At 32.6% G+C, this 21143-nt stretch overlaps 1 protein-coding gene across 1 annotated transcript in view; it reads left to right on the top strand.

Moving 5' to 3' along the window:
• LOC129756839 (protein eiger) overlaps positions 1-5358 on the top strand; it is a 56132-nt gene extending 50774 nt beyond the window's left edge. Inside the window, exons 6-7 of the mRNA XM_055753870.1 lie at positions 4501-4758; positions 4818-5358. Of these exons, the coding sequence (XP_055609845.1) occupies positions 4501-4758; positions 4818-5078 (519 nt within the window). The 3' untranslated portion in view covers positions 5079-5358. The remainder of the gene's footprint in view (positions 1-4500; positions 4759-4817) is intronic.
• Positions 5359-21143: the final 15785 nt, after the last annotated feature.

Raw genomic sequence — 21143 nt, forward strand, 5'->3', positions numbered from 1 at the left:
CATCCATTCGGCTTAGCGACTTTCGTCCGATATTAACTTCGGCAATCTTATGTGGATCGCAGTAACAATGAGTGAGTCCTTTGATTACTGAACCATCTCGAAGGAAGATTGGAAGATTCCCAAGTAACCAAAAGTTCGTATATCTCATAAGAAACGAACTCATAAGTTCACATAGAGCTGTACAAAAGTTCTATGGAACATTTTTTCTGTTCAAAACGCTTTTCAAGGTCTATGGAACTCCATTCTTTATCAAGTTCAGCCAATACTCAAAAAAAAGCTTTTAAGTCGGAGCGAATGGAGTATCATGGGCGACTTTTTTTCTTTGATCGATAACTTCTTTATTATAAAAAATAAAATAAAAAAGACGAATGGAATGGTTTTCTATTTGTTTAAACATATCTTAAGGCATTTTTTAATTTTTTAATGAATTTATTTCCCCGAATTCTGACTGTTTGAAAATAGTATTTTTCTCTGGATTTTAAAAAATGATGAGGAATTGTTGGCTACCACATCCAAAATGATTAAATAACATGCAAAGTTTATGAGTTATTATTTTAAAGCAATTTCGAGTGAAGAAATAGAAAAAAGAATAGTGTATGACCGAATAATTTCAAAATCCTAGCTCGCAAACTTTTTGCCTAATTTCTTATATAAGATTTATATTTGTCTCAATCGAGTTGATCGAGTTATTTTTAGCATAAAAAGACTTTACAGATATGAAAAGGGTGGTGTCCCATAAGGGTGTCCCAAAATTGCATAATTTCTGGGAATCTGATGGCTCACCCTCCAAGTGGTAAAAAAAGTCCACTTTCAAAGTATTTGATTTTAAATAAATTTTGGGTCCAAAAATTTTCACTAAATTTATATATTTTAAATTTTTTTAATTTTGTTTGAGTTATATACTAAACGTGAAAAATGAAAAACGAACCAAATCCGTATCAAATTTGAAAATAAGCAAGCTATTTTCAAGAAAAATAATTTTTTTTGGTCCAAAATTGTGCATTCAACTGACCAAAATGTGTACCTAGCGTAAAGTATTTTTGATACCAATGCCATCAAGATACGGATTTTTGTGCACTTAAACTTTGCTGAACAAAGTATGTTGTTTGTATCATCGTGTGAAGAGCTATTCACGGTTTAATCCTCAATGAAAATCACAATATAAGATATTTTTTATTCAATTTATCCAATTCGTCTTAATAAATACCTACTTTAAAATCAAAACACTTGCAAAAAAATACTTGAATGGTTTGAAGGAATCGTCAGAAGGTTATATGCCAAATTTGAGCTGAATCTTACAACGGAAAAGGATTGCACTAAATCTCAAGTGTGAAGGGATTCTGAGACATTATGTTCTAAAGAAGTATAAAAACTGGGTTTTCATCATTTTTTTTCTTTACCAATCGTTTGCTTAGTTATGTTAATTTTATGAAAATTTCTAACATTTCACTAACATTTCACCTGAATATTGCAACTCGATTGGAACAAAAATGTTCGACTGTTCAAAGATTGTATTTTGGTCGCAAATTGTCCTGTAAAACGCAATGAGTAAAATGTACTCATTGTGTGTTGAACTACAATTTGCAACCAAAATACAATCATTGAACAGCCATACGTCTTTTTTTTTTTAAAGTCCAATCGAGTTGCAATCTTCAGGTGAAATTTTAGTCTTAATTAAAATTTTAATAAATTCTACATAACTAAGCAATCGATTGGTAGAGAAAAAAAATTGGATAAAATACCAGTTTTTATGCTTCTTCAGAACACAATGTCTCAGTATCCCTTTCACACTTGAGATTCAGTGCAACCCGTTGCCAGATTCAGCTCAAATTTGGCATATAGCCTTCTGACGATTCCTTCAAACCATCCAAGTCTTTTTTTGCAAGTGTTTTGATTTTAAAGTTGGTATTTATTAAGACGAATTGGTATTTATTAAGACCAATATGTGACCAAAAGTCACATATTTACTTGAAGGAAGGTATTGAAAGTTACATATTGGCTGACAAAGAGAATCAACTGCCCAATTCCTTTATTAGTGAACTTTATATACTCATTAATGAACTTGAAAAATGCAAACGTGATTTATATGAACGTTGTATGTGACTTGTTTTGCCCAATTCCCATGAGTGAACTATATGTATTCATTGACGAACTTGAAAGTTGCAAAGGTGATGTATACGTACGTTATACGGGACTTAAGTCACATAAAGGGCACAAAAGTTCTCAAAACGGGATTTTGTAAGTCACAAAAAGTGCTAGTGGTAGCGTGTTCGATTCTCACCACGAAAGTCGGGGTTCGATTCCCAAGCCGGGCAAGTTTTTTTTTCAATAAGTAATTTAGTAATTGAGTGACCATTAGGGTGGCCCAAAAATGTACTATGTCTGGGATGTTGGGAGCTTAGGGTGTTAGAAACAATATTTTATATGGCGGCGACTCAGAAAAATGATGTTTAGAGGTCGCACTGGTTCGATTTTTGAAAAAAGGCCATTTTTTCGACATTTTGTCCTAATTTCATTTTCAGATCTTGTAAAAGTATCCAACATGTGTTTCTAATATTTTTTAAATTTTCTTCATAATGTAAGTTTTAAACTAAAAATTTATTGGGACTATTTTGGAATCTCAATTTGTATGTATGATTTTTTGAATTACGCAATACTGTGCATTTTTGTAAAAAAAATAATTCAAATTAACAAAAAAGTGTACTTTGGATTAAGATTTTTAATCAATATTGAATTCAAAAGATGCGCGACGTTTAAATGTGTAACTTTGCAGAAGAAAGTGTAAAGCTATGACTTGTCGTTTCAAAGTAATTCAAGTTTCACTGTGGAAAAAAGTCACAATTTTCAAATTTTTGCTAAGAATTGCTCTATATTATGATGTTGAGTTTCGAGCAATCTAAGAACCAAATAAACTCCTGATATCAAGTTTTTCATCCTTTTATCGATCCTTCAATCAGCAGAAACAACCATGACTAGTTTCTAGATTTTTATTTTAAATTTATTTAGTGGTCGTGACCATAAAACATTCACCAAACCGTCACCCAAGTATGGGTAACACGAACTTCAATCAAAAAAAATTCTAGAAACTTGGAATGGTTCTTTCTGGTGATTTTAGGATCGATAAAAGGATGAAAAAATTTGATATCAGGAGTTTATTTGGTTCTTTGATTGCTCGAAACTCATCAACATCATAATATAGAGCAATTCTTAGCAAAATTTGAAAATTGTGACTTTTTTCCACAGTGAAACTTGAATTACTTTGAATGGACAAGTCATAGCTGTACACTTTCTTCTGCAAAGTTGCACATTTTAACGTCGCGCATTTTTTAAATTCAATATTGATTAAAAATCTTAATCCAAAGTACACTTTTTTGTTAATTTGAATTATTTTTTTTACAAAAATGCACAGTATTGCGTTATTAAAAAAATCATACATACAATTTGAGAGTCCAAAATAGTCCCAATAAATTTTTAGTTTAAAACATACATTATAAAGAAAATTTAAAAAATATTAGAGACACATGTTGGATACTTTTACAAGATCTGAAAATGATATTAGGACAAAATGTCGAAAAAATGGCCTTTTTTCAAAAATCGAACCAGTGCGACCTCTAAACATCATTTTTCTGAGTCACCGCCATATAAAATATTGTTTCTTACTCCCTAAACTATCATTTGAAGCTTGAGCCCTCAACATCCCAGACATAGTACAATTTTGGGCCACACTAGTGACCATTCTGAGGCGATATATGTAGGAAATGTAGGAAAGAAGCAATTGAGCAATTTGTCGAGTTTGTAATTCGGCGCATGGCATCATGGCGGCACCGGCACATAACATAGTAAATATGTAATCCAGAGAAGGTGAGATGTTTTTTTTTCATTTGGCGATTTTTTGGAAGCTGAATAAAAGGCCGCTGGAAGCTGAAAAGAAGATCATTAAGACTTGTTTTGGAACTTGAAAGTATCAATAAGAACTTAAATTTTGAGCTGCATAGAACGTACTTCATATCAATGATGGGGCTGAGTAAGCGTTTTTGTACCTGTTTTATGGGACTTTTGGTTGCTTGGGTATTTTATCTAAAAACTTGGTAAAATGGCAAAATCCCGGCCTTTGAGTTAAAAATTTTCGACCAAAAATCCGGACAACATCCGGGAAAATTTAGTAAAAACCCAGGAATGTTTCAACAAAAATCAAGAAAAAAAAAATTGTTACACTTTTTTTCATCAAAACTTAAATCGTGTTATTAGGCTTCCAAAAAAAATCACTCAGGGTTATTTTTACAAAACTTGCTCGAATTTTTTTTATGGACGAACAAATTTAAAAAAAAATTACAACACAATCCGTTATTTTTTGTTTGATTTGGCAAATAAAGTAAATAAATCCGGACAAAATCCGGGCCACCGTACTTTTCCCTAATTTTGTTTTTAATATCCGAGCAAACCCGGATAAAATCGTGCAATCTGGCAACCTTAGGTTAAGCACTATCGATATCTTTCCAGGAATCCCGGCAACCACCGGTACAGCGCGTGGGCCGTCTGGTGCGCAAATCGGCTGCCCTACCCCGGGTCACGGCGCTGCATCTGGCCAAGTACCATCATCACTACCCAAACAACGTGAGGGCCACCAACCATGCCACCTGGCACTGGCACCCGGTCGATACGGCCAACATGGAAGCGCTGCGATCCGGCGTCTTCAAGCTAACCCACAACGGATCGCTCATTGTCAATGATACCGGATTGTTCTTCGTTTATGCTCAGGTAGGATCTGACTAAGGATTGTTAAAGTTTGAAAATATAAATTTAATTATTATTTTTAGATTACCTACAACGATCAGAATCCAACGAGTGGTTTCAACATTTTGGTTAACGGAAAGAAGCACGTGTCCTGTTCGATCCACGGCCCTCAGGGCAAGAAAACTAACGCATGTTATACGGCGGCACTGATCGATCTGGAAAATGGATCCACGCTTGAGATCCGGGACATGGACGAAAATCGGATCCATCTGCCCTACCAGGAGAAAACCTTCTTCGGGTTGTACAAACTCGGTAGAAGACCGGTGGTCGCGAGTAATACTTAAGAAGAGAATTTATGGACAATCTTTTGAGCTATCAAAAACAAGTATAAAAAATCACAGTAATTATTTGTACATAGATTCTAGCGACTAAGTGATTACAGAAAAAAAACCAATGGCTTGTCTTGTCCTGTTATTTATATTATTATTTTTAACCTAATTGAAAACAAGAGTAGGATGTACTGAATGTGTTATGAAGTCCCTGTTGTCGTGATATATATTTATACGAGTGAAAAGTGAACATTGAACCGAATAAAAGTCATTTTAATTGTTCCCTTTCTATAAATTATGGTTATTTCATTTAAATTAAACTAGATATGCAAAATCATGTATCAACATAAAAAATGTCATCACCTGTTCTTCCAGACACGAAAAGTTCATCAATAACGAATTGATACACCCATTAATCAACTCTACGCCTCCGCCATTGCCATTGTAGGTCGTTAAAGTTTTCCAACTTTCCTCATTATCTTTCTCAACTTCGACGAAGCCCTTGGGTTGCGCTCCCAGCTCCTCACGATGTCGTCACAAATAGACCGGAAAAGAGCTTCCCATGAACCGTGGAGGAGTATTTCTTCTATTCCATTTTTTTTTTCGATTCATTCTTCCGTCAATGATGTTAGTTAACAGAAAATATCCCTATCTCTTCCTGTTCTGTTCCAAGATGTACGGCAATATGTGCGATACGGTGGCATGTGGCATTTCCGACTCAAGTCGAGAATCGACCCAGAAACTTTGACCCGTCACTTTTTGCTCCAGCGGGCGTTCGTCATCGGGTCCCTCAAAGAAATAAATGGACATGCCCACATGAAAGTGAAATAATAATCTTGTCTGCGGGATTCAAACCGAACGAGTGCCGGGAAAGTCAACTTTTGCCGCCGACATGTTGCTCATGGTTTGGTTACAGGCTGTCGAAAACGGCGGAAAGTCGAATTTCTGGGATTTCGAATAATAGCAATCCAAATTCAATCACATTCCCTAGGGATTCCATTGGGATGTTATGTCAGGCAACTAAAATTTATCTTATTCGTGGATTGTAAAATTGTAAAAAAAAGTAAAAAAGTTTTTAATTTCAACAAAAGTTGTTCCAATAAAAGTTTACTTTCGATTACTCCCACATTCGACCAGTAAACTATCGGAAATTATTATCCCGCAACCATTCAAAACCAACCCAACACGTGTCTAACCGCTTGGATCTTCCGCTTGACTTCTGTCTGTTCCCTGCCCAGCCAACACTTGCTTAACAATTCAACCTTCGGATTCGAACCCGTGTCAGTGGAGCTTATCGTTATATTTATAAACTGCTTGGCACAGAGTATCACACAGGCAGGCAGGACCTTCCCCAACGCCCTCCCGAATCCTTCCCCTTAAGAGATCCGGTCCTCCAAAAGGATGATAATAAATAAAGATCTATGTATGACACGCACAGCCATCAAGTCGAAATGTGGAAGCCTCCGACACTTATGATTTGGATTTCTTTTTCTCGAGAATGTCGGTTTGGAGGCGAGAAAAAAAATGAATTCTTCGAAAAGTCATACTTAGAAATATTTCTTTCAATCAATAATGTTAGCGAGAACTTCAGTTGTTAAAATTTAAGGCCACCAACTTTATTTTACGAAGCGTGCGGTTTCCCCAAACAGCCTTCATTCAATTTCTCAGAAAAAAACACACAATATAAGTTTCATTCGGTTTCAAATTCTCAAGTCCGAACATACATTTCTCTGAAATATTTGAAAACTAAAGGGGAATTGAAGGTAAAGCAGCAATAACTGCTTTTTCCGATGGCTGCGATGTCTTAAATAGCCTTCATTCAATTCCTCGGAAAAATCAAACTCATTTGTTCCAAAGTTGTCCTGTGCGAACAAGTTTTTCTGAATTAATTAAAAAATATTCGTAAATTGAGAGGTCATAACTCCAGTTCGCGATGCGTGCAGTGGGTCAAATAGCCAGCGTTCGATTCCTATAGGAAAAAACGTATAAGATGAGTTTTATTTGGTTGAACAAGTCCGAACAAGCTTTTTCTGAATTAATTGATAAATGTTGGAATTTTGAGGATAAAATAGTCATAACTCCAGCTTTCGATGCATGCGGTGGCTTAAATAGCCTTCGTTTGATTCCTCAGGAAAAACGCCCAGGATAAGTCTCATTTGGTTCAGAGTTTTAAGTCAGAACTTTTTTTTTCTGATTTTATTGAAAAATGTAGGGAATTAGTGGGTAAAACAGCCATAGCTCCCTTTCCCAATGCGTACGGTGTAGCTTGAGTTTCCTTCGTTCGATTCCTGGAACAAATCAAATAACATATGTCCCATTTTATTTAAAATTATCAAATCCCAACAGGCTTTTCTGCAATAAGTAAAAAATTAAGGGGAATTAAGGTTAAAACAGCCAAAACTCTATTTTTCAATGCGTTCTGGTGGCTCAAATAGCCTTCTTTCGACTTCTCGATAAAAAAATCACACAAGATAGGTTTCATTTTCTTCAAAATTTTCCTCGGAAAAAATCACACAAGATAGGTTTTGTTTGATTCAAAATTTTCAAGTCCGAATATGGGGCCGTCAGATACAAGCGTGGACAAGCGTGGACATTTGGCAAACTCCTACCCCCCTCCCCGGATGTCCATTGGACAGATTTAAAATTGTTTTTTTTTTCCAAATTTTTTTTTTTTTTTGTTTCGATTATAGTCGTCCTTTTCCAAATCTTATTTGACAGTAAAAAACAGAATTTTTTGCCTTTTGGTTATTGAAATTACTGAAATAAACAAACATTTCCTGATATAAAATAATTTTAAAAATTTTAAATTTCTAAATTATGTATCACTTGCTTTCAGATGGCTACTAACTGTTCAAACTTAAACTGGAAAGCTTAGCCATTTCAAGATTTTGATTCAAACAACTCAATATTTATTTACCTTTAAAAAAGATTTTGGAAGTAAGTATATCCACGTGGACATGACCCAAACCCCTACCCCCCTCTTCGTGGACAAGCGTGGACATTTCCATACACCCTCCCCCCTCCCCCTAAGTTGTCCACGTGGTATGTGAACGGCTCCTATGCTTTTTTCTCAATTATTTGTAGAGAGAAATTGAGAGTAAACACTGTAATCAGTCTTAACTGCATTTTCCGATGCGTGCGGGGGCTCAAAAAGTCTTCATTTGATTTCTCGAAAAAAAAAAAACACACAAGATAGGCCTGTAGTCCAAAATTTTGTAGTCTAAATCAGTGTTTTTCTGGATTGTTTACAAAATATGGGGGAATTAGAGGTGAAAAAGGCACTATATCTTTGTTCGTAAGCTCGCGCGGCGCCTGAAACCATGTCTAACCAAATCTCCCGACGTTTTCACTATTGGAAAGTGTATTTCCATAGATTTGGTTCATGTAGGACCAAAGATATTGAATTTCTTCGCGAAAACTTTTTTCCCCATTGTGCATTCCTTCCGGAGACTCCTAATTCCTGGTAGGTATCCCTTTTTTCTTCTTACAAATGATAGAGAATTTAATGTTGATCATTTCATAACAATACTTCAAGACTCCAAAATCAATAACTTTCTTGTTAAATTAATATTTTTGAAAATTGGACGACAAATATGTCAGCGTGACTAATTTATTTTTATGAAAAAAATGAATGCTTAGTTTGGGACGTTATAACTTTTTTTCTCGCTATACCAACCTCTTCGCCCTCATGAGCAAAGTTGTAGCCAGAGAAATTTTCAGAAAGCATGTATTGGAATTTCATTTGCATTGCCTGAGAACAAAATAAACATTTAAAATTAAAGAATAAAGTGAAATTCTCCGAACATCCTAACATTTTTAAAACAAAACACGAATACCCAAATCTCATTTTAAAAATCTGCAAAAATTGTTTCGGTCGTTTGGACCGAAAAGGAAGCTTTGTAGACTACACGATTTTTGAAATTCGAAAAAAGTTGCAATTCGATAAAGCCTATTCCCTATAGAAGTTAGAATCCAGCAAAGCAAAAGTTTTTGAAATTTGTATTAATTTTATCATTGCAAGAAAAATATTGAATAGCTTTGCCTATTAACTGAGTATTAAATAGACAAAATTTAGTTTGTATTTGAAACTGATTTCTGTTAGTAAAAATGTAATTTCAAAACCTTAAAATATCTATTTTTTCCAAGGCTCGCAAACAAACAGCTCTCCTGATGATACCAAAAAGTATTTAGAAGCAATCGAGCGGTTGAATGTGAAAGAACTTTTTTTTTCTTTGTATATGTATAGTTAGAGCGCTATTTTTATAGTAAATTAATTATAAATTTGTGATATTTAAAAAATAAGGACATTTTCATAGAGTAAGCCCGTATTGGACAAATGGATAGGAACCCTATCAAAGGGGTTAACTTTGAAGAAAAAATGATAATGGAAATAACGGGAGGGCCAAGGGAATGTGTGGAGGTAAAATTTCATTTGTATTTTGAAGCTAAAACTATTAAGCAATTGTAATATTTTGCCCCTAAATGTATGCAGCAACATTGTTCTTTTTTCGATTATAAATGTTTTTGAAAGAAAACGCTAAAAAGCAAGGTAAAATTGATAAACTTGCATTTTTAAATATTATTAAGGTGTTTTGTATCCTTTATGCTCAAGAAAACTCGTTAAAACCGTTCAAATAGAGACTGACTAATATTACCCCAAAAGCATCAAATTCTGAACAGAGTCGAAATTGGTTTTTAAATTAAATTTGAAATAGTGTAATAAATTTCTGCAACCATGTTTTACGTTCAAAGGTGTCCAGTACTGGTTTTAAAAATATGAAACATGCCACATTCCCCTTAACAGAAAAAAAATCGAAGAAAATTGAAAAAAAGTGATCAATATTACCCCGGATTACGGTACGTAAAAATATTTGAATCGTTTTCTGAGAAAAACCCTTTTTGTTCGAACTAGTGCGAAGGATATTTTCGTCATCGCTTTCATTTAAAAGTTTCATGAAGCTTAAACATAGCAATTTATTTCTGTGCCCATTTTCGAAAAGTTTTATCACAATTATTTAAATTTTGTCGTGAAGCCATTTGTTCTATAAACGGTGTTTTTATATCTGAAGTTACGTATGAAATCATTCCTTTGAAATGTTCAGCAAGGTTTGAAGATCAACGTAAATTCATAATTTCACAGTTTTTAACCAGATTTGTCAATGTTTCAGCTTACATTTTTGATTATAGAAAATTTTAAAACATTTCATATTTATTTATTTTGATACCTCTGCTGGGATAATGCTGAATCATGAAAATTTTATGACTTTGGTAATCTGGATTGCTAATTTTGAAGAATGATTTAATTTAATCAATGATTTGCCTATGAAATTTCTAAAAAAAACATAAAAATAACACAAGACAACAAAATTCATATTTCTTCGAGGTGCAAGCAATCTCAGTACTGATTTTGACTTAGGAACGCTGATTTTCGAGTTAACTTTAGAAAATAGGTAAAATATTGGTTGTTCAATTTGAGTACTTTTTTGACAAAACTGTAAAATACAAACACTATTTGTATTTTATCAATGATCAACTTTCCCAAAGACCCCGAGTAATTTTGATTTCTGAGGAAAAAGGTATGGAAGTTTTTCTTTTTTGTTATTTTTTTTTTTCAAACCTGCAGAAAACGAGAATTTTCACGATTTTAAAAAAAAATTAAATTGAAATTGAACTTTGATATTTTTAAAATCGTAAGTCAAATCATTTCACAGTCTTCAACAAAGTTGTTGAATGAATTAAAAATTTTAATATAAAATATTCAATAATTTTCTTTATGATGTCAGAAGAAGGTGTAACCTTTTTTTGAAATTTCCATAAATTGTAGAATTCTACTTTTGAAAGCGTTGTATCCCTCATACAAAAATATCATGGCAATATCTGAGTCCTTGATTGAATGATGGGTAGTAAATTGATTAAAAATCAGCTTTTGGTGTTTATGTAGGTTTATTGATTTATCAGTTATGAAAGATCCGTTTACCCAAATTTAAAAATTTTGACACGCCGTATCAACGAAACTTGAAGCCTTTAAATTAGTGTTTCTGGCAACACTTTACAGCATTTTCAAGAGCTCTGCAATAAGGCTATTTTAATATATTTATTTATGGACTAAAACCAAAATTTCGGCTCTCATTTCTAAATTTTTGCCATAGAGAGATCAGCGAAACAAAACATGACAAAGCAAAAAAAAATTAAGAAGAAAAAAATTAGACCAAAATTTAGGTATACTGAAGCAGAGAGCATTAAAACTAAGATAAATTAAGGTTTAATGCACTTCATGAAAAAATAATTTTTTGATGAGGAGCAAATAATGCTTTCACATTATGAGTAGAATAGTAGAAAAGAGAATATTTGAAGAGAAGTCAAGAGTGACACTGAGTTTAAAATGTGGTAAAACTTCAAATGAGAAAATGAGAAAATGAGAAAATGAGAAAATGAGAAAATGAGAAAATGAGAAAATGAGAAAATGAGAAAATGAGAAAATGAGAAAATGAGAAAATGAGAAAATGAGAAAATGAGAAAATGAGAAAATGAGAAAATGAGAAAATGAGAAAATGAGAAAATGAGAAAATGAGAAAATGAGAAAATGAGAAAATGAGAAAATGAGAAAACGAGAAAATGAGAAAATGAGAAAATGAAAAAGTGAGAAAATGAGAAAATGAAAAAATTGAAAAATTGAGAAAATGAGAAAATGAGAAAATGAGAAAATGAGAAAATGAGAAAATGAGAAAATGAGAAAATGAGAAAATGAGAAAATGAGAAAATGAGAAAATGAGAAAATGAGAAAATGAGAAAATGAGAAAATGAGAAAATGAGAAAATGAGAAAATGAGAAAATGAGAAAATGAGAAAATGAGAAAATGAGAAAATGAGAAAATGAGAAAATGAGAAAATGAGAAAATGAGAAAATGAGAAAATGAGAAAATGAGAAAATGAGAAAATGAGAAAATGAGAAATTGAGAAAATGAGAAAATGAGAAAATGAGAAAATGAGAAAATGAGAAAATGAGAAAATGAGAAAATGAGAAAATGAGAAAATGAGAAAATGAGAAAATGAGAAAATGAGAAAATGAGAAAATGAGAAAATGAGAAAATGATAAAATGAGAAAATGAGAAAATGAGAAAATGAGAAAATGAGAAAATGAGAAAATGAGAAAATGAGAAAATGAGAAAATGAGAAAATGAGAAAATGAGAAAATGAGAAAATGAGAAAATGAGAAAATGAGAAAATGAGAAAATGAGAAAATGAGAAAATGAGAAAATGAGAAAATGAGAAAATGAGAAAATGAGAAAATGAGAAAATGAGAAAATGAGAAAATGAGAAAATGAGAAAATGAGAAAATGAGAAAATGAGAAAATGAGAAAATGAGAAAATGAGAAAATGAGAAAATGAGAAAATGAGAAAATGAGAAAATGAGAAAATAAGAAAATGAGAAAATGAGAAAATGAGAAAATGAGAAAATGAGAAAATGAGAAAATGAGAAAATGAGAAAATGAGAAAATGAGAAAATGAGAAAATGAGAAAATGAGAAAATGCGAAAATGAGAAAGTGAGAAAGTGAGAAAATGATAAAATGAGAAAATGAGAAAATGAGAAAATGAGAAAATGAGAAAATGAGAAAATGAGAAAATGAGAAAATGAGAAAATGAGAAAATGAGAAAATGAGAAAATGAGAAAATGAGAAAATGAGAAAATGAGAAAATGAGAAAATGAGAAAATGAGAAAATGAGAAAATGAGAAAATGAGAAAATGAGAAAATGAGAAAATGAGAAAATGAGAAAATGAGAAAATGAGAAAATGAGAAAATGAGAAAATGAGAAAATGAGAAAATGAGAAAATGAAAAAATGAGAAAATGAGAAAATGAGAAAATGAGAAAATGAGAAAATGAGAAAATGAGAAAATGAGAAAATGTGAAAATGAGAAAATTATAAGCATAGCATAGCATAGCATAGGGTGACTACACACATCTTGCATTGGCTGATACACGAGGTACAACTGATAATCAAGAGCAACGCAAGATGCCAAAATGAGTATCTGGATTCAATATTCATTACAAGTGCTGCTCTTGAAGATCAGTGTGGTACCATGATGCACACCGTGACAAGTCAATGTAATCATAGAAGGGATTATCTGAAACAGCAAAAATAACTCTTTAGGTGCAGAGAACTCATACGACCCATAAAGCTGTTTCAGAAAGGAATAGAAGGGATGTTTTAGTGGGAAATCCTACATGGCAAATAGGATTGACAAAATATGTTTAAATATAATCAAAATAAAATGAAACAATCTCACCATAGTCCATTGATAGGCGATGAGGAAAGGAGGCAGCGTGGGTTGATTTTTATTTGATGGTCCTGTTGCACTAATGATGATAATCCTTGCACCTTCCAGTCACTGTTGTTTGATAATCCAGCAAGTGCTTATGGATGATTTTTCGGGATTTGAGTGCTTCTTTTCTTCTGCTGATTTTTTTAACGCAATCGTTACTGGTATCCTTACACAGATTTCGAAAAAGAAGCTTCTAAACAGATAACAATCACAATATATTCACGAAAACAAACGAGAAAATTTCGAGGTCGGAAAAAAACACATCCGTCCTCTAGCAGTGCTTGCTTTGATCCCAGATTTATCATGTTTAATTCTTCATATACTAATCGAAAATGAGAAAATTATAAATTTAGAAAATGAATAAGAAGAATCAGAGAATAAATTCCCTTAGAAAAAGTCAATAAATGTCACGTTTTTAAAGGGAAAATTTGACAGACATAAGAAATTCTTGAAAGATGAGAATAACCGAAATAAAAAATGACCATGTACAATAAATGATAGGTGCCTAATATTTCCAGCTTCCGTAACGTCCAAAATTTATAATTCAATCGTCAACATTCTTCTGAAACTGATGAAACTAAAGGCCGGCTTTCAGCAGTATCCGTGACCTGTTTACGATAATCATCCAGAAGAAAAGCTCCGAGAAAGTGAAAATATTTGCACGTTCTTTTCCCTACATTCCAACTTACCAACCAGCATTCATTCGGTTTTGGAGCGCTGCTTGTTTTTCCTCGCTCCGCTTGGCTGAACAAGAAAAGGCACACAAAAAAGGCAGGAATGATCGAATCGTTCATTTTATCCTTCTTCTACTGTCTTATCAAACATCCATCCAGTCTCTCGGCAACGGGTTGTTGATTTGCAGTTATTCTGTGCCTTTTTTGTTGTTGCTGTTCCTCTCTTCTAGGAGCCAAACCACGTGAGACTTTCCACTGAATAAGATGAAGATGATTCCAGCCGCCGAGTTGATGAGGGAAATGGATTATCATTGTGTCCAGACGACTTTTTTCTGAGGGGCTAGACATTGATTGGATTAGTCTAAGTAGTTGATGGAAGGAAATATTCATCGAAAATTTTCTTTACGTCCATTCGAAAAAGTATCTCGTGAACCCTTTTCCATCATCGGTAGTGGATTTCTCGAGATGGGCACATAAAAAAATAAACACGTACCTACCGCACACCATGTTAGGATATGAGAAATGTGACGCGACGGCTGTTAGTGGGTGTCAAAATTGAAGAAACATGGCGGGAGTTGGTGTCATCTTGGTGTCACACAAGCTGCTCCTTGGTCTCGGATGCAACGTGCTAAGTGGGTGTATCCAGCAGATGAAAACTGATAAGGTTACATCGGAAATGTCGTGAATTTCAGCGTAATTACTGTACTGCTTGGAAAATATGTCATTTTAAAAGTGGGTACAATTACTTTTACTTTATAGTTTATAAGTTCAGTGATCTTCTAGATGTCGGATTCTCAATATTTCTGTACTGGGTGTTATCAGAGTTTTTGTAATTTATTTTATTTTTTTCTTGAATTAATATTCTCTTCGAGCTAAATCAAATTCCACCGACAATAAATCAAGCATTGAGATTTTTGGTAAATTGAATCAATTTTGCTCAGCACACGATATTCCATTCTTCTGATGTTGTTCATCCAATGAAATCCCAGTCTGATAAGAGAGCCTAGAGAAGAACAGTGCAAAAACATCTCCAAAACGAAGGCACGTTAAGAAATTTCGCATTTCGCTATTTTCCTGCTATCAACTTTCTTACATTATCTGCAGATCAAACGGTAGGAATGCTTTCCATCCAAATGATGACCGTTTGTGAATCAATCAAATTCTCTTTTGATCTCGCGAAATTGTTTAAAGGTAGATGCAAAACCAGGCCGGATAAATAGGAGATCTAAATCATTCGAATAAAGCTTTCCTTGGATATTTGGAAGGAACAGTTGGTAAAATAGTTTATATCAGGGGTGAGCAACCTTTTGAAGCAACGGGCCACTTTTGATTTGAAATTCTTTCGGCGGGCCGCATTCAAAACAAAATTTAGGTAAAAATAGTTTGCAAAACTTTACGTATTTTTTTATAAAGACAAATTTTTACTAAAAACAATAATGAAAAAGTATAACTAAAACGAATTCATGTACTTGTATAAACATTTTTTTTAAGTATAAAGTGATAAGACCAGCCGAAATTGAAAAATCACTAATCTTGATTATGTAGAGAATAGACTAAGGAAGGAAATAAGACTGGGAACCTAGAAATATGCGAAAGAGAAAAATAAGCTAAAAATCCTAGTTGATTTGTGTGAAGTTTGAATTATGATGAAATGGATAGCGGGTTTATTTCGAACGAAAATCGCTTGTACCGATAGCAATAGAACATTTGAAGAGGAAAAGAGATAGTAATAGTTTTGAAGGAAAATTGAATTGTCTAGTCATAGTAAGCTTGGAAAATAAAAATCAGATTTAAGACATTTGTTAACGCGAATGGAAGTAAGGTTTTATTAATGACACTTTACCATCCTTGTGGCATTCGTGTCTTGTCGAATGGAAGTGTTTTTCGTTTCGGGTTTGAATATAGAAGGAAAGACAATAAAATGGTATAAAATCACTACAAATTAGAGATCCATACTGTTTGAATTGATTTAAATGTTAAGCGAAAATTCTTTTTGATAAAAGGGAAACATTATTTGCTTCCCTTTTATTTATTAAAAACGAAAAATGCTGAAAGTCTTTCTATGGTTCGTAAAAAGATTTGAATCGTTTTCTGAGAATACCCCGTTTTTGTTTGAACAAATGCGATGGAATTTTTCGTCATCACTTCAATTTAAAAGTTCCATGAAGCTTAACCATAGCGATTTTTTGACCATTTTTGAAAAGTTTTTTCCACAATTTATATAAATTTCATTGCATTGAGATATTGAACAAGGTTTGAAAATTATGAAAAAATCATTATTTCACTGATTTTTATACAGATTTGTTTGTCAATGTTGGAGTTTAAATTTTTGATTTTAGAAATTTTTGGTAATGTGGATTGCTAATTTTCAAGTAAAATGACTCGATTCAATAGATTTTTGGCATGATTTACCAATGAAGTTTCTTAAAATAGCACCACAACGAGCAAAACAACGAAATCCACATTTTCCGAGGTGCAAAGAATGTCAGAATTGATTTTGACTTATTCGGGGGCGCTGAATCCATTTATTCAATGAGTTTTTTTTTGTCAGCTCTAAATTTCGAAATAACTTTTAAAAAGAGGTAAAAAGTAAGTGATTCAATTTGTGTATTTATTTGACAAAACTGTTAAAAATAAATACTTATCAACTCAATGATCAACCTTCCTAAAGATCGCGAGCAATTTTGAATTCTTAAAAAAAAGTTATGGAAGTTTTCTTTTTGTTATTTTTTCCCAAACCTGCAAAAACGGGAGTTTTGACGAAATTTTAAAGAAAAATTACACTAAATTGAATTTTGAGCGAAAATTTTTAGAACCGTAAGTCAAATCCTTTCGCAGTCTTCAACAAAGTTGTTGAATGAGTTAAAATCTTAAATATCCAATTTTCAATAACTTTCTGAAATGAGGTCAGAAGAAGTTGTAATCTTATTTTTTGGAATTTCCATAAATATGAGAATTCAATTTTTTGAAAAGCTTTGTACAGTCCCCCCACAATCATTGACATCTTAAACCGTTAAGTCCCTTATGCGGGTATTTCAAAGATTCCAACCAAATGAATTGGTCCTATATAAGCACAAAAGAAGAGTTTACATTTTCCAAATAAATCTGAGCGAATGAAATGCGAATATTCAATAATATTTAGCAAAATAAAAGTGACCCATAATTGTTACAGAATCCACCAAGTTCCACACAATCATGGGTCACTTTTTCACAAGCAAAACAAAACATTTCTTGGTTGCTAGCTCAACCCAATTGCCCCTTGAAAGTATACCAGCAAAGAATGCCCCTGAATGTTTGCCAGAAACTTGTTGATTTTCATGTTGATATTCGGGTGTTGCCATGGACTTCTATGTGACTAATAATTGTGGGCAATATGACTAATAATTGTTACAAGCTTCAATTTTGACCCATAATTGTGGTTTTGAACAACGTTGATTGTTTCGGTAAATTATTTTATTTTTCAAAAAAATTGGAAACAAAATCATGTTTGAAATCAAAGAGGGAATGTTTAATGACCGAAATTCATGCAAAGCTTGATGTTTGGTCCACTATCACCCGAATGAACGAACATTCTGTGGTGAAATGATACGTTAAGTGACTAATGATTGTGGGGGGACTCTCTCTTACAAGAATATCTTGGCAATATCTGAGACCTTGATTGAATGAAAGATAGTAAATTGATTCAGAATCAGCTTTTGGTTATTATGAAGATTTATTGGTTATCAGTTATAAAAGATCGATTTCACCAAAAATTGATCAATTTTGACATTTCCACACGCCATATTACCAAAACCAAAAGCGATTGACAAAATCTGTGAAATGTTTTGAATTCAGGACGCCAAAATTAACAAAATCAATTATGGAAACATAGGCACCCAAAATGCTCTTTTCTTGAGTAGTCGTTACAAACTTTTTGGGTTGAATCACAGAACTACAGATAATGTTTTTGTCGAGAAATCCTACAAAAAAAGTGAACAATCTGAATGATTATGGGACTAATCTAATGCAACTGTAAATAAGTGACGTGCATATTTGATCAAGTATAATACATTATTTTCGGTTCAGTAGGGACTGCTATTTAGTGATAACAAACAATCTTTCGTAGAAAAAAAAACATAACATAAACATAATTTGAGATAAGATTTGCAGGCCGCACAAACATGTCTCAAGGGCCGCATGTGGCCCGCGGGCCGCGAGTTGCTCATCCCTGGTTTAGATTGATTGAAAAGAACCCATGAAAATGGACCTACAGCTAAGGCTATCTGTTATTTAAAAAGCCCTTAAATTTATGCTAATGAAATAAACCCGAGATTTCTCCCCACTAAACCAGTTCTCTAGAAGGAACAGTTAGTAAAATAGTTTTGATTGATTGAAAAAAATTAATAAAAATTGACCTACAGTTATGGCTATCTATTCAGTAAAAAGCCCCTAAATTTATGCTAATGACATGAACCCGAGCTTTCATCACTTTAAACTCATTCCATGACCATGTCCAAGTGACCATGAGCCCTACAATCTTGCCTTAAAGCTATCCAAAATCATCTTTAGAGCTTCTCTGCTTTCTATTGGCTCAGTGAGCCAGTTCTGGCGGAATAACTTGCTTTTTCAGTGCTCCTCAAAAAGAAAGCCTACAATACATTCAGGTTCAATTGAGTAGATAAGCTCTGAGAAAAAAATTTTTTTGCTGAACACTTCCAATAAAGATAAAATTGAAACAGGAAACACAAAAAGCAACCTGTTGATTTGATGAGCAAACTTAAACAAAATTTTGACGAAGCGTTCATTGACGAAAATTGAAAAAATAAATATCAGATATGCTTACATTTTCCTGCATCCATCAACATAACGAATGGTGCCTGCTTTCAAGTCCTTCAAGTATCATAAAAGTCACAAATCATCCCCCCCGGATTCAAATCTGTCGCTTCGAGGAGCTAAAGTCAATATCGATGTCAATCAATTAGGATCCATCTCACTCAGCTATATGCCCTCAGCCCAGCTATGTAAAAGGCCACAATCGAATGGTAGTTTAAAAAAAAAATTCAACTCCAAACACAAACATTCAACAGTTTAGTCGCGACCAACTTCGGGATTCGAGAGGATAAAAGTTTCTAAACGTTAGCAGACCGCAGTCTGATTTTCGGGAGTGAAATTTGTTCAAACGGTTTGACAAACTAAGGCAACTGTGCGATTCGAAACCGAGCTTGTGACAAACAGCGGGTGCGTGACTAGGTAACAATTTTCCCATCGACGCTTTTCCACCTTTTCCATATCGCCATGGCGCTTTTCAAGTGTTGTGGTAGAACTTTGTTCTACTCTCATTATTCTCTCCCAATTGGGGGGAAGAAATTTTGTTGAGTCAACCGAATTGTGGTAGGTGATTTGACTTTTGGATGTTTAATGTAACATGTTTTCTCATATTTTCTTCTTGTCCATAAGAAGAAATTTATTGTATTTTCACTGGTTCGACATCCAGAAAAATTTTCTGTAACCATTGGAACGAAACCAACCTTAAAAAATGTTCCAAATGAAGAGCTTTCTTCTGGAGGCCACAATAAAGCACGCTAGAAGCGTTTGAGCACAAATTATACGAGTCATGTCGACGATTTGGAGAGCTTTAGGAACGTGATATCGCAGGCGCAGGCTTATCGATTTTCATTCATAAAAATATTCTGGAACAATGAGAAAAACTAAATACAAATTTTGGAAAATTTCAAACTTATAATGTTCCAGGGCATCCAAAGTAATTAAAATCGAAAAAATTGTCAAAATTGTCAAAATTGTCAAAATTGTCAAAATTGTCAAAATTGTCAAAATTGTCAAAATTGTCAAAATTGTGAAAATTGTCAAAATTGTCAAAATTGTCAAAAATGTCAAAATTGTCAAAATTGTCAAAATTGCCAAAATTGTCAAAATTGTCAAAATTGTCAAAATTGTCAAAATTGTCAAAATTGTCAAAATTGTCAAAATTGTCAAAATTGTCAAAATTGTCAAAATTGTCAAAATTGTCAAAATTGTCAAAATTGTCAAAATTGTCAAAATTGTCAAAATTGTCAAAATTGTCAAAATTGTCAAAATTGTCAAAATTGTCAAAATTGTCAAAATTGTCAAAATTGTCAAAATTGTCAAAATTGTCAAAATTGTCAAAATTGTCAAAATTGTCAAAATTGTCAAAATTGTCAAAATTGTCAAAATTGTCAAAATTGTCAAAATTGTCAAAATTGTCAAAATTGTCAAAATTGTCAAAATTGTCAAAATTGTCAAAATTGTCAAAATTGTCAAAATTGTCAAAATTGTCAAAATTGTCAAAATTGTCAAAATTGTCAAAATTGTCAAAATTGTCAAAATTGTCAAAATTGTCAAAATTGTCAAAATTGTCAAAATTGTCAAAATTGTCAAAATTGTCAAAATTGTCAAAATTGTCAAAATTGTCAAAATTGTCAAAATTGTCAAAATTGTCAAAATTGTCAAAATTGTCAAAATTGTCAAAATTGTCAAAATTGTCAAAATTGTCAAAATTGTCAAAATTGTCAAAATTGTCAAAATTGTCAAAATTGTCAAAATTGTCAAAATTGTCAAAATTGTCAAAATTGTCAAAATTGTCAAAATTGTCAAAATTGTCAAAATTGTCAAAATTGTCAAAATTGTCAAAATTGTCAAAATTGTCAAAATTGTCAAAATTGTCAAAATTGTCAAAATTGTCAAAATTGTCAAAATTGTCAAAATTGTCAAAATTGTCAAAATTGTCAAAATTGTCAAAATTGTCAAAATTGTCAAAATTGTCAAAATTGTCAAAATTGTCAAAATTGTCAAAATTGTCAAAATTGTCAAAATTGTCAAAATTGTCAAAATTGTCAAAATTGTCAAAATTGTCAAAATTGTCAAAATTGTCAAAATCGTCAAAATTGTCAAAATTGTCAAAATTGTCAAAATTGTCAAAATTGTCAAAATTGTCAAAATTGTCAAAATTGTCAAAATTGTCAAAATTGTCAAAATTGTCAAAATTGTCAAAATTGTCAAAATTGTCAAAATTGTCAAAATTGTCAAAATTGTCAAAATTGTCAAAATTGTCAAAATTGTGAAAA

This window comes from Uranotaenia lowii, chromosome 3 (assembly GCF_029784155.1).
Source record: "Uranotaenia lowii strain MFRU-FL chromosome 3, ASM2978415v1, whole genome shotgun sequence".
Classification (NCBI taxonomy): domain Eukaryota; kingdom Metazoa; phylum Arthropoda; class Insecta; order Diptera; family Culicidae; genus Uranotaenia; species Uranotaenia lowii.